The 12579-nt window shown below is 37.6% G+C and overlaps 1 protein-coding gene across 1 annotated transcript in view; it reads left to right on the plus strand.

Annotated features, from left to right (window-relative positions):
* The first annotated feature begins 5264 nt into the window (after window positions 1-5264).
* The window catches only part of LOC127636985 (mitogen-activated protein kinase kinase kinase 1-like), a 110718-nt gene continuing 103403 nt past the window's right edge, over window positions 5265-12579 (plus strand). The window contains exon 1 of the mRNA XM_052117804.1: window positions 5265-5689. Within this exon, the coding sequence (XP_051973764.1) occupies window positions 5265-5689 (425 nt within the window). The remainder of the gene's footprint in view (window positions 5690-12579) is intronic.

The raw sequence follows: 12579 nt of genomic DNA on the forward strand, positions 1-12579 counted from the left end.
TTAAGGCAGTTCTGAAGGCGAAAGGGGGCCAAACACAGTATTAGTATGGTGTTCCTAATAATCCTTTAGGTGAGTGTATATATAATTATATTTTTATATGTAAATAATAATCATCCATCCATCCATCCATCGTCAACCGCTTATCCTGTGTACAGGGTCGCGGGGGGCTGGAGCCTATCCCAGCTAACATTGGGCGAAAGGCGGGGGACACCCTGGACAGGTCGCCAGTAAATAATAATCACACACATTTAAAACTATACTTCTCTCTACTGCCCCTCCCTGAGAGCCCTCAATGAAGGCCAAATAGCTGCCCCATTTTCTATCAAATTAATAAGTTCCCCAGCCTTCTACATGATATTTCTTCGAATGCCGCCACCCTCCCCATCTCTGCACCACTCTTCCATCCCCTTAGAACAATCTGTCTGCCGATCATAACACTGGCTAGGACCCAATTTTTTGTGTTTATCCCCTATATTAAAGACCACCCCATCACCTAAAATACTGAGTCTGGGGCAAAATGAAATTTTAAGGTCCAATACATCACACATACAACTCTGAACCTTCAACCAAAATTCTTGGATCTTAATACACCTCCAAAAAACATGGTTTGTGTCCCCATCTTATGATTGGCATCGCCAGCAGGTGGGTGGGTATTTCAGACCAAGCCTATACAATCTAGAGGGGGTCCAGTAGAATCAATAAAAAATCTTAATTTGCATAAGATGCACCCTTGCATCTCTAGATGTAGACTTGATGTTTTATAGAATCCTAGCCCACACTCCCTCCTCCAACACCAAGTTTAAATCTTTCTTCCATAATCTCTTGATAGATGTTAAAGCTCCATCCCCCAGACTCTGAATTAGCAAGGAGTAACACATTGCTGCCTCATGACCTTTTCCTATAGCAGTAGTCACTAGTCCCAGAGTATCTGCTGCTTTAGGAGGGTGTATGCTACTCCCAAAAATAGTACAGTGCAGCTGTAAATACCCAAAGAACTGAGGTCTAGGAATCCCAAAATGTTGAACCATATTTTAAAGGATCTCAACACTCTATTCACATGTAGGTCACTGAGTGTATTAACCTCCCTAACAATCCACTCTGACCAGCAGAAAGGGGATTTATTAATACATCATTTTGAGTTCAGCCTTATGCTCCAGGCATCATTTAACTAAATGTCAGAATTAAACACTCTGGACACTTTTGTCCATACTGAGTGCAAATGCGAGATAGCGGGTGTAACTTAACTTTTAGCTTGATAGATGGCGAAATAGTGGCAAGAACTTCCTGTTCAATAAAAACCAGGGAGGGGCTCTCTCAGATGGAAGTGACCAATGAACAGAATGTCCGAGACCGAATGCATAATAATAAAACAAAATGTTGGGTTGGCCTAGCCCACATTTGTCAGTCAGGCTATGCAATTTACTGAAAAATAATCTGTGATGTTTAACATTCCAAATGAAGGAATTCGCTATGCTGTAAAATTGTTGAAATAAGTGAGGGGGACATCTATATGGAAAAATTGTAGCAGGCAGTTGAATTTTGGAATACAATTAATTTTAATAACATTAACCTTCCCAATCATAGATAAATGTAATTTAGCCCACCTGCCAACATTGCTCGAAAATCTTTTCATTAAAGGGTCAAAATTAACTAAATAAATCACACAAATTTGCTGGGAATGAAATACCCAAATATTTAATGCCCTTTTGGGCCACTGGAAGGTGCACGGCTGAAAAGCCGTTACTGGGCAGTATGCTGAAAGAGCCAAAGCTTTGGATTTAGATCAATTAACTCCACATCCTGAGAACTTAGAAAAGGAATTAATAATGTGGAGGAAAGGCATAGATCTAGTAGGGTCGGAGACGAATAATAAAATATCATCTGCATAAAGCAAAAGCTTATGCACCACACCTCACGCCATCACCCCTGGAAAATCATCCTCCTTTCTTATAGCGGCTGCTAATGATTCCAGGGAAAGACAGAACAATAATGACCAGACCAGAGTCTGAACATTCGCCACAAACCACATGATATTGATGAAACGCCTAATGTTATCAGAGGAGCTACGGCCTTGAATAAACCCCACCTGATCTATATGTATAAGAAATGTCATAACTTGACATAATCGATTAGCCAACTTTTTTTTACAATATTTTAACATCTATCTGTGTCAGGGAAATTGGACGGTAACTCTTACACTCACATGGATCCTTGTCCTTTTTAAGAATCAGACTGATCCGGGCTTGTATATGATTCCATATAAACTTCTAGCAAAAGTGGAGCCAGTTCTGTAGCATAAGATATCTGGCCCCGGAGCCTTCCTTGTAGGCAAGGCCTTAATTACATTGTCAAGCTCCTCCAAGTCTCTCTCAGAATCAAGATAATGTTTTTGCTCAGTCGTCAGTTTAGGGAGTTCTAATGGTTCCTCAAAGATTCTAATATCTTTATCAGTAGACGAAGACGTGGTACTTTAGAACTTTAGGTAAGTGCGTTTCAGTTCTGCCTCATCACTTTTAATATTTCCTTCCAACTCTATGAGTTGCATCAACTGGCGTCCATCCTTCTAAACTTTAACAGTCCATGTACGCCTATGAGAGCCCCTACAACAATTTTGCCATCGGATTGCTCACGTCCAGTGTTTCTATACAAATTTTGTGAGGCAGAATTACATAACATAAAATAATCTATTAAATAAACTCCAGCCAATAGGCAGGATAAATACAAAGAACTGTCCCAAAGGTGTGTTCCTCCACAAAACAAGCTCCAGCCGCTAGCGGAACCAGTTCAAAAAACAACAATAAAGCCGTTCAGTTTGCTCCGGCAGTCAAACGAATGTTAAGTGAGATTTGACTGGTACATGAGATCAACAAATGACCCAATCACTCCAATATCCTGCAAGAAATACTCCACAAAAAACTGCAATCAGACAAAAAAAGGTGCCCAGTTTCCTTGGACTGTCAAGTGAATGTTCAGTGAGTCAGGCCCACTCAGCAGCAACACGAGTACTACAAAATAACTTACTCAGTCCATTGACATTATGAAGGAAAATGCTTGCTGGGGACATGTAAATACTCCCTAAGCAGTGCACTAAGCCGGAACTCTGTGAGCTTGCTCGATTTCCAGCTTATGGTCTGTAATGTCGAGCAGACTCGGAAAGAGCCCGTCCAAGAATTACACCTTATTCTGACCCTCTGCTCTCTCAGGAATTCCAACAATTCAGACGTTATTCCACCGGTTAAGATTCTCCATACTTTCCAACTTTTCCCAGAAGCACTCCAAATCCGCCTTGGTTGCTTGGATTAGCAGCTAAATCCCTCTCCAATGATTCCAGATAATCGATCCATTTCTCAACATCCGGTACTCTTGTAACCATCTCAGTGAATTTAGTCTCCAAGGCAGTGATTGATCAATGTATTACAGCAAGCTCATCCAAGTCAGCAACGATCTTCATCAGCATTGCCAACATGTTCATCAATTGTCACTGAATTTCCTTCATCTCGCTGCCCAAATCGATCCTGGTGCTAGGGGGCTTCAGCTTGAGCACGTAAGTGTCTTTTAATATCTCCAGAGCTCGAGGATTTTTAATTCTTTGACATATTGTCTTACTAGAACAGTTAAGAATCAGGATGTATCGAATCTCACCAGTTTATGACACAAAAACTATTAAAACTAGCAAAGTGGGTGTCTGGGAAGCTCAGTGAGTATTGATGCTGACTACCAACTCTGGAGTCACATGTTCGAATCTAGGGCATGCTGAGTGACTCTTGCCAGGTCTCCTAAGCAACAAAATAGGCCCAGTTGCTAGGGAGGGTAGAGTCACATGGGGTAACCTCCTCGTGGTCACTATAATGTGGTTCGCTCTCGGTGGGGCGCATGGTGAGTTGTGCATGTATGCTGCGGAGAATGACATGAAGCCTCCACACATGCTTTTTCTCCTCAGTAACACGCTCAACAAGCCACATGATAATATGTGGGGATTGACTGCCTCAGTGCGGAGATTCATCCTCCACCACCATGAGGACTTTGGGCAGAAATTGGGCAGTTCAAATGTGTCAAAAACAGCACCATCACTATTTGAAGTAATTTTTGATTAAATCTAGACAGGCCCCTATTTCCAGCAGCCATCACTCCAAAACCTTATCCTTGAGTAATCATGCTTAATCATGCCATAAAAAGATCACTTGCCATAATATCAAACACAGCTGAAAGCTATATGGTTTGTTAAATGAAGCTTAACATTGTGTTTGTTTTTGATTTGCCACAGTATGCAATAGACTGGCATGTCTTAAGGTCAATATTAGGTCATAAATGGCAAAAAAGAAACTCATTAGCCAATCATTGTTTTGAGGAATGAAGGCCCTACAATGCTTGAAATGGCCAAATAACTGAAGAATTGACAGCGTCATTTAATTCTACTTGCACAACACAAGTTTAATGTACAACTGTAAATAGAAGACTCAGTGTTGCAAGCCTTATGGGAAGAATTGCACAATTTTGAAACAGAAAAACAAAAAGAAAAGTAGCAAAGAAACACAGTTATTGGACAAAAGATAATTGGAAAAGAGTGCTATGGATCTTAACCCCATTGAGCTTGTGTGGAATCAGCTAGACTGTAAGGTGCGTAAGAAGTGCCCGACAAGGCAGCCACATGGCAAGTGCTACAGGAATCGTGGGGTGAAATGTCACCAGAGTATCTGGACGAACTGACAGCTAGAATGCCAAATTTCTGCAAAGCTGTCTTTGCTGCACGTGGAGAAATTTTTAATTAGAACACTTTGAAGTAGTTTAAGAAGTTCTGAAAAATGTTCATGTTATTAATGTCCTGCCTATACATAGTGATCAGTTGAATGCCACTTTGGTGAATAAAAGTACCAATTTCTTTCCATAAGAGCAAAATTATTCCAAACTTTTGCCACCAATTATATATTTTTGTCTGGTTTTGTATTTCTATATATTTTTATTTGCTTTTTATTTGTATTCTATATTCTCTATATCTCGGTCTTGTTGTATCGTTTGTGCACTGGAGTAACTAAGACAAATTCCTTTTATGTATAAACATACTTGGCAATAAAGCTTATTCTGATTCTGATAAAGTTATCTTTTTACGCTGGGCCGCCATACGTACGCCTAGGTCCATTGGCCCCTCCCACTTGACAAAAAACCTCTCCAGTCTGTCCGGAAACCCCTCCCTCTCACCCTCCCCCAAATTCCCGCCACGCCCACTCTCATAGACTCTATTAAGGGGCAAAAATTGAGCACAGAAAATGGCGACGGCGGGGAGCCGGACCTCGTCTTTAGGCGGATTATTAGACTCCAGTAACGGCTCAAACGTCTGGAACGGACCTCAGGGAAGCTCCAGCGGCTCCGGTCTTCTGAACAGCAGCGGGAAAGTGAGAAGAAATGCAGAGGAAAGTTCGCAGTGGAGGCGGAAGGTGAGAAGTGTGGATCTGGATAAATGTGAGAGCGGGACGGCAGCGCTGGACTTCCTCACGGTGTCCAGTCCTGGCTCGGGTCAGAGCGCATTACTGCAGCAAAGCCTCACCGAACCGTCGCTCTTCGACAAAACCAGCAATAATCTGTGTAACATTGCTCAGGAATGGACTAATAGCTCTTTAAAGAGCAGTAGCGAAGGTCCGAGCGATGAACATGGAGGAACTCCTTCAGTGGACGTGAACACTTTACACAACAGGTAAAAATAACTACAAAACTTTTCGCATGTGTTTATGCTGAAGGAGGAACGCGACATATTTAAGACTTAAAATTAAACCTCTCAGACAGCGCTCCTTCTGTGTTTACATGTAATATATATTTGACCTTTCTCGTTCATATCTCGGATATATTTGATCTTGAATAACCGCTCATTTCAGTGCCGTTTAAAATGTCCTTTTCAAAAAGACTTGTTTTTCTTTGTCTCCACTCATCTACTGAAATAACTTTTTAAGTGCAAACTTTGAAAACTAACACGTAATCACAAATCAAACATAAATTTGGATCAATTTCTACAGCATTGTGAAGCTCAAACTATTTTAGAAGTGACATTTGTATAAATGTAAGTATATGTGCACAGATGACAAGTAAACTTGAAATATTTTCCTGGGAATATGGCTTAAATATAGTTTCTGCTCACAATACATGAGCTCTGATATTGGCTCTGATATTGGACTATTGTGTTCTATGACATTGTGTGTCTGAAGTTCTATCTATTGTTTACTCATTTGTTGTATTTAATTTGGTTCAGAATTTAATTACCGGATTAAAAAAAGGAAAACGCAAGTTGTTCTTAAAGTTCACTCATAAAGATGTGGGAGTATGATCAAGTGAGGAAGTTAAGTGTCTGCAGGTCTAATGACCGCTTTTTCTCAGAAGGAAGAGGATTTGATGCAACCTGAGCTGAAGGCTTTGAGACTGTAAAGATAATGAGATTTGAATGGATGCTGAAAGGTAAAGAAACCACTGGAAAAAGAGCTGTGTGCCATTGTGAGCTCTGTTTCCCATAGCTCACAATGGCATGTTGAGAGTTACTAGAGTCTCCTTTGACTACGCAGGTGGGATCCCTACATGAGAACTCAAAATGGAGTTGCGTGTTGGTAAACTGGTTCATGCATGTTGCATGAAGTACACATGTGAATTCATATTGTGACCCATTCAGATCAAAAGTGTCATAATCTTATACTAGCCACGTGATGTTACTTTTATCCGAAAGGTTGTTTTTCCCCAAAAGATCAAAGCAGCTCCTTTCAATGTTCCCTGGGATGTTTTTGTGCATCTTGAAGCTGAAGTGTGTAAACACCACTAGTGGCACCAAATAGAATTTCAAAAATTCCTGTTTCCACCTGGTATTTTAATCTCAAGCACTTTAACAAAACAAGGTCTTGTTTTTCCAGGTATTCCATCAATTTCATTTATGATAACATGGACAGAAAAAGAATACAGCAAAGTTATGCCATGATGTTGTTAGTAATTATTTTTTGGTTTGCAATATATCGAAATTCATTGTATTGCCCCATCCCTAGTGTGCGTAGTATATTATAATGCAGTAACACATTGACAGTGTTTGATGTCTGTCGTCATGATATCAGACCCTACCTTTGAAATCCAATAACAAGTGGCATTTGACATGGTACGGTAATACCAGTTGGAAACAGCAATGCATCTCAGCTGATCACTGACAACATATCATAACTGATACTTTCTTCCATGTAATGTGTGTCCATCAAAGATGAGAAGACTCTTTCATTGAATAATGTCTCTTACATCATTTCTGTTCTTTACAGTCAGATAAAAAATAAATATACATTTTAATCTCACACAGCATTGAACTGAGAGATTCTTGTTGAGGTTTGCTGAACCAGAGCAGGTTAAACCCTTAAAGTGACGGTAACCCTTTTAGACACGTGTCTTATACAAATGAATGTAAAGTCATGGAAATGCTCATATCGTTATTATATATACAATTTCATGATATAATATTAATTAATATAATGTAATTATAATTGTTTTATTTTTTACAAATTTGGCATCATTATAATAATGATGACAAACAAATGATTAAAATATAAATATACACTTTCACATATTGTTTTCAGGACATGTTCTGTTCATTTCTATTGCTTGTTCTGCAAATGATCAGCCTGAATGTAACCCACTATTTTTGAAAGCTTATTTATTTGTGATCTTTTCTTATAGAGAAAGGTATATGAGCAACTCTTATTTAAGTTTTGTCTATTAAAAAATTTTATTTGATGAGAATTTGTGTATTTTGCTCAAATGTTTTTCAGAAATTCAAACTTTTTTTTTCATTATATTTTGTAATTGAAGTGTTATTATATCGGATCGAGATTATATCGAATTTTGAACTCGTAACGTGTATCAAACCTAATCATGAGAACCATATTGTTCCATCCATACAGTGCACCGTTTCTCCTAAATGCAGCAGATATTTGATCTAAACACAAACAAAAGCTATTTTAGTTGGAGTACCTGTATTAACCTATTTTAAAAAAAAAATACAACATTTTGGATATTTTGTTTGCATAGTTCAAGTATTTTAACTGTTTTGTACCCAACAATGTTACAATGTTTTTACCAAGTTAATCTATTCTTGCACCTCATGTGGTGTGACCGGAATATTTATTTTTAAATGACATGTTCCCTTAGCACGAATAATAATATAAGTTATTGTTAGTATAGTGAAGTATTTTGAAAACGAGTTTGCACTTTGGTTTTTAAATCTGTAGGCCAAGTACTATTTTAATAAAAAGCACTTTATAATTATTTTGTATTCATTTTACGTTGTGCCGCTTGCAAATTAGAAGGTAAATACACTGCAAATGAACAATGTGTCAAAACTAAAACATTGCCGTTCTAGTCAATGCATAGATGCTTTGTGAATAATTGATTTATTATGATGTTTTTAATAAGAGCATTTGGGAGAGTGCAGAACTATGTTTGGAGCATCTATGAGCTTGCACTGAACTGTTTATAAACTTGCAGTGAGTGACCGCTTCAGTTATTGTAATGGGAGAGTTTGTCTCGTTGATTGATTTCTGTGTACAGTTGATAAAAAAATGTATAACTTTTTAATATACATAATAGTGCTGCACAATTAATCATATTTCAATCGCAAGCCTGTGCGATTTATTTGACGGCAAAATGCTGCGATTTTATTAAATAAGTGCTTGTGTGGACGTGACCGTCCATTCTCTCTGAGAGGTGTTTCCCCATTTTCTACACCGCTAATAAAAAGATGACCAGTCAGTCTCAGTTTAGTGAGTGGAACGTGTGGTCATGTCATGTGATTTTGCAGCGTGGAAATCAGGTGAAGATTGACGCCGAGCAGACTGACACTGAACTGGTGGCTAGAAAAAATAACACCGATCATAGCTTGGTGATGTATCTCTATTTCATCCTTAAAGTTCATATAATACGGGAGCGTGCCATTTAAATAAACCCAAAATCCAAAACTATCATTCTCTGTGCGGTCAGAGCTGCTTCAACCAGTCACGAAAGAGACCCAATCTGAGCTGGAGTCGAGACCAGGAGAGATTTAAAGTTCTGCTGGGTGATGCGCACTCTAACACTGAGTCGCTCGTCTCCCTGCAAAATTTATATTTTAAAGGTTCATTATTACTGTTCAGTATTTCTCTGTAATGTAGAACAGTGTTAGCAATGTTAGGCCTACTTAGACTTTCTCAGCCCTGGCACTCAAACCATTCTGATGCCCCCCAAAAAATATATATTTAAGTAATTTAATATCATAAACTTGTGATGACTTGTCGACTAAAGGCTTTAACTAAAGACTACTAGTAGACTAGGAAAATCTTTGGTTGTGGTCGGCTCTTATTAATAAACATTACTGTAGTTAACATGAACTAATTAACTTAATGTTAGTTACAACATATACGATTACATTTTTAGTAGTTGTGTGTTAGTTAACATTAGTTAATGCATTATGAACTAACATGAACTATTAACAATTGTAATTTTATTAACTAACATTACATTTAATAAAGGCTGTAAAAATATATTGTTCATTGTTTGTTCATGATATCTAATGCATTAACTAATGTTAACAAATAAGTTACTAAAATTACATGAATTGTGAATTGCTAACATTTATTTGAGTAGTTCAGTTGTCAATATCAAAAAGTCATTGTGACATACTGGTAAGCAGTAAAAACCATGAGAGCATCACACGCTCAAAAATAAGAAAATATATCTATAACAAGCTCTAAAATTGCTCCAGTGAGAAATCATTAATTGTTTAAATGATTTTTTTTTACTGTCTTTGGTGTTTTGCTGTAACACAGATCACTAATTATTAAGCAAATGCGTGAAGATGCGATGCAGTTATGTTCAAATGTAATGAGTGGTGTAACGGTTTAAATGGGCAAGGAGGAGGCTGGAGTGTCAAAGTTATATTTAATGAAACAAAAAGACACAAATACACACAAGGCAGCTGCTTGCAGCTCTCTCTCTCTCACAAACTGCAGCATCCGGCTGCATTTATCCCTTTCCTCAGCTGATTAGCCCGATTGGGGGCCGGGCATGCATAGTCACGGCTCGACCCCGCCGCCCTCTTTGTACCTGGAGAGCATGCATGTTTGATTGACACCGCCAGTGAGCATGTTGAAGGGAGTGAAGCTGAAAGTGTTCATGACCGCTCTATCGTTCAACACTACGTCTGATTGTCATGATTCACTTTCACGCATACTCAGATTTGTATACGCATGTTTGTTTTTATACCCGTTTGCAGTCTCTTTATCCTCTCTATGCTCACAGTGCTGCGAGTCAGAATTACTACCGTAATGACTCCTATTCAAACACATGTAATTCTTAGACATTTTTAAAAACAATCCTGCATATTCATCTGAATAACAGCATGTCTGAAAGTTTAAATTCCTAAATACTTAGAATTGCCAGCAATTCACCCTCCAGAGGCCATACTGTCTTGCATCAAGTGCTGAGAAAGCACTCATTCATTAGAGTAGCTGTGTGCTGCAAAAAAAGATTGGCCCTGATTCTTGGCACGATCTGCCGATCACAGACTTGAGACGAAGATCGGGCGATTTAGATCGGTGGCTGATTGATCGGTGCACCCCTAATTTACTGTACGTGGACAAATTATTTTGGCAGTGAAGACACGTATTGCATGTCTGATGGTAGTTTTTTTTATTTTATGCCATGTTTCTCAGGCTTTAGAGGTGTGATAAATGTATGAGGATGTGCATTTATCATCCTGTTACGTGTCACAGGCATATTAAGTAAAAACTGGTTTTGTTAATAGCTCAGAAAACACTTATATATATATTTAGTATATTTCTTCTATACCATAGATATCCCTTTAAAATATTCTGCAGCTTATTATAGTGTTATAAAAGCTGTATTATGCTTAAAAACAAACAAATTCCTTCTCATGCCTTTGTCCTTAGTCGTTCAGTGTGCCAACATTCACTGAGCGCGTTATAAATGCAACGCTCTAGATTCACTAATTGCACGTTTGCGTATTTCCAAATATGCTTTGCTGCTAAAAGTTACTACACAAATCTAAAATAATCTCATAACACCAGGGTTTTGTCAATAGAACAATGAATGAGAGCGTTTCACTGCATTAAAAGCTATTTTCTATAGGCATGTACAATTCACAAGTTTCACAATAAGATGCAAAATCCTCATGACACGATACAATTATTAAAAAAAGAAACAGACCCACAAATTAGTGTCGCGTAAACTTATTCAAGGATTCGTCATAAATGTATTTTAAATCTTAAGTGACACAGTGTCTGACATTGGCAACATAAAGCAGAGCTCTATAATAAAGTAACTTAAACAACACTGCATTTATCAGCAGATTGTTATGAGAAATTAGTTTGTCTACATTAAATCCATTTTAATTTGAATGGCACTTTTCACAGTGCACATCGTTTCAAAGTAGCTTTGAAGAAAATCATGCCTTCTAGTCTTAAAGCCTCAGGTGAGCAAGCTAATGCTGACTGTGGCAAAGGGAAAAAATGGAGGAAAAAACCTTGATCTGAACCTGACCTCTGGGTTTACGTTGTATGTACATAATTCAATATTATTTAGCACTTTGAGCAAAAACCCTATTCCCTCGGTTTCACTTTTACAGTAAAAAACTGGCAGCTGTGGTTGCCTGAAATTCACCGTAAAAAATATGGTAACCACTCTTCAGTCTTTATGGGATGTGATTTTGATACCTCTACATTTTAAGGTGCATTATTTAGATTATTAAATTATATAAACTTTAACCTTCTGAAACTGTAAAAATCTTTTCACTTTATAATGTAGTGTTACTCACTTTACTAATTACAGAAATGCACATGATGATAAGAAGTTTATCAATAGTGGCCTCTCGGGTGCAATGACCAATAAACTTGTACTGAAAAACACTCAACACCATCAGGGTAGCACATGTACAATTCAAATAATGTGATAAACATTAACTAAACTACATCAAATATAATGCTGAACACCCCAATGTAGATAAGTGATATAAAAAATAAGAAGAAACAAAACAATTCTCATAAAATATAATCTAATGGGTCACTGAGGGAATTCTGGGTACACTATATATATATATATATATATATATATATATATATATATATATATATATATATATTTATTATAAAAAATGTTTTACTGTAAATGTAACAATTTACTGTAAAAAGTACATATACTCTGTTGTTAAATAAAATTATAATATATTATAATTTTTGACCATTAATTATATTGTAAAATCATACTTTTTACATCTAAAAAAAAAAAAAAAAGTAATTTTGTGTAGTTTTTTTTTTTTTTCTTTCCGTTTTCGCCCAATTTGTAATGCCCAATTCCCAATGTACTTTTAGGTCCTCATGGTCTCATAGTGGCCATGTGGAGGTTACCCCATGTGACTAGCCTCCCTAGCAACTGGGCCAATTTGGTTTCTTAGGAGACCTGGCTGTTAATTGCAACTTGTTGCTGCTGTTTCTGCCTCTCAAATCTACAGATTTCTGCGGTATTTTGGTGTAACTAAAACATGTTTGTGTACTGTAGCTGACGTGACACCATTGTTTTGCA

The sequence above is a fragment of the Xyrauchen texanus genome, chromosome 44 (assembly GCF_025860055.1).
Source record: "Xyrauchen texanus isolate HMW12.3.18 chromosome 44, RBS_HiC_50CHRs, whole genome shotgun sequence".
Classification (NCBI taxonomy): domain Eukaryota; kingdom Metazoa; phylum Chordata; class Actinopteri; order Cypriniformes; family Catostomidae; genus Xyrauchen; species Xyrauchen texanus.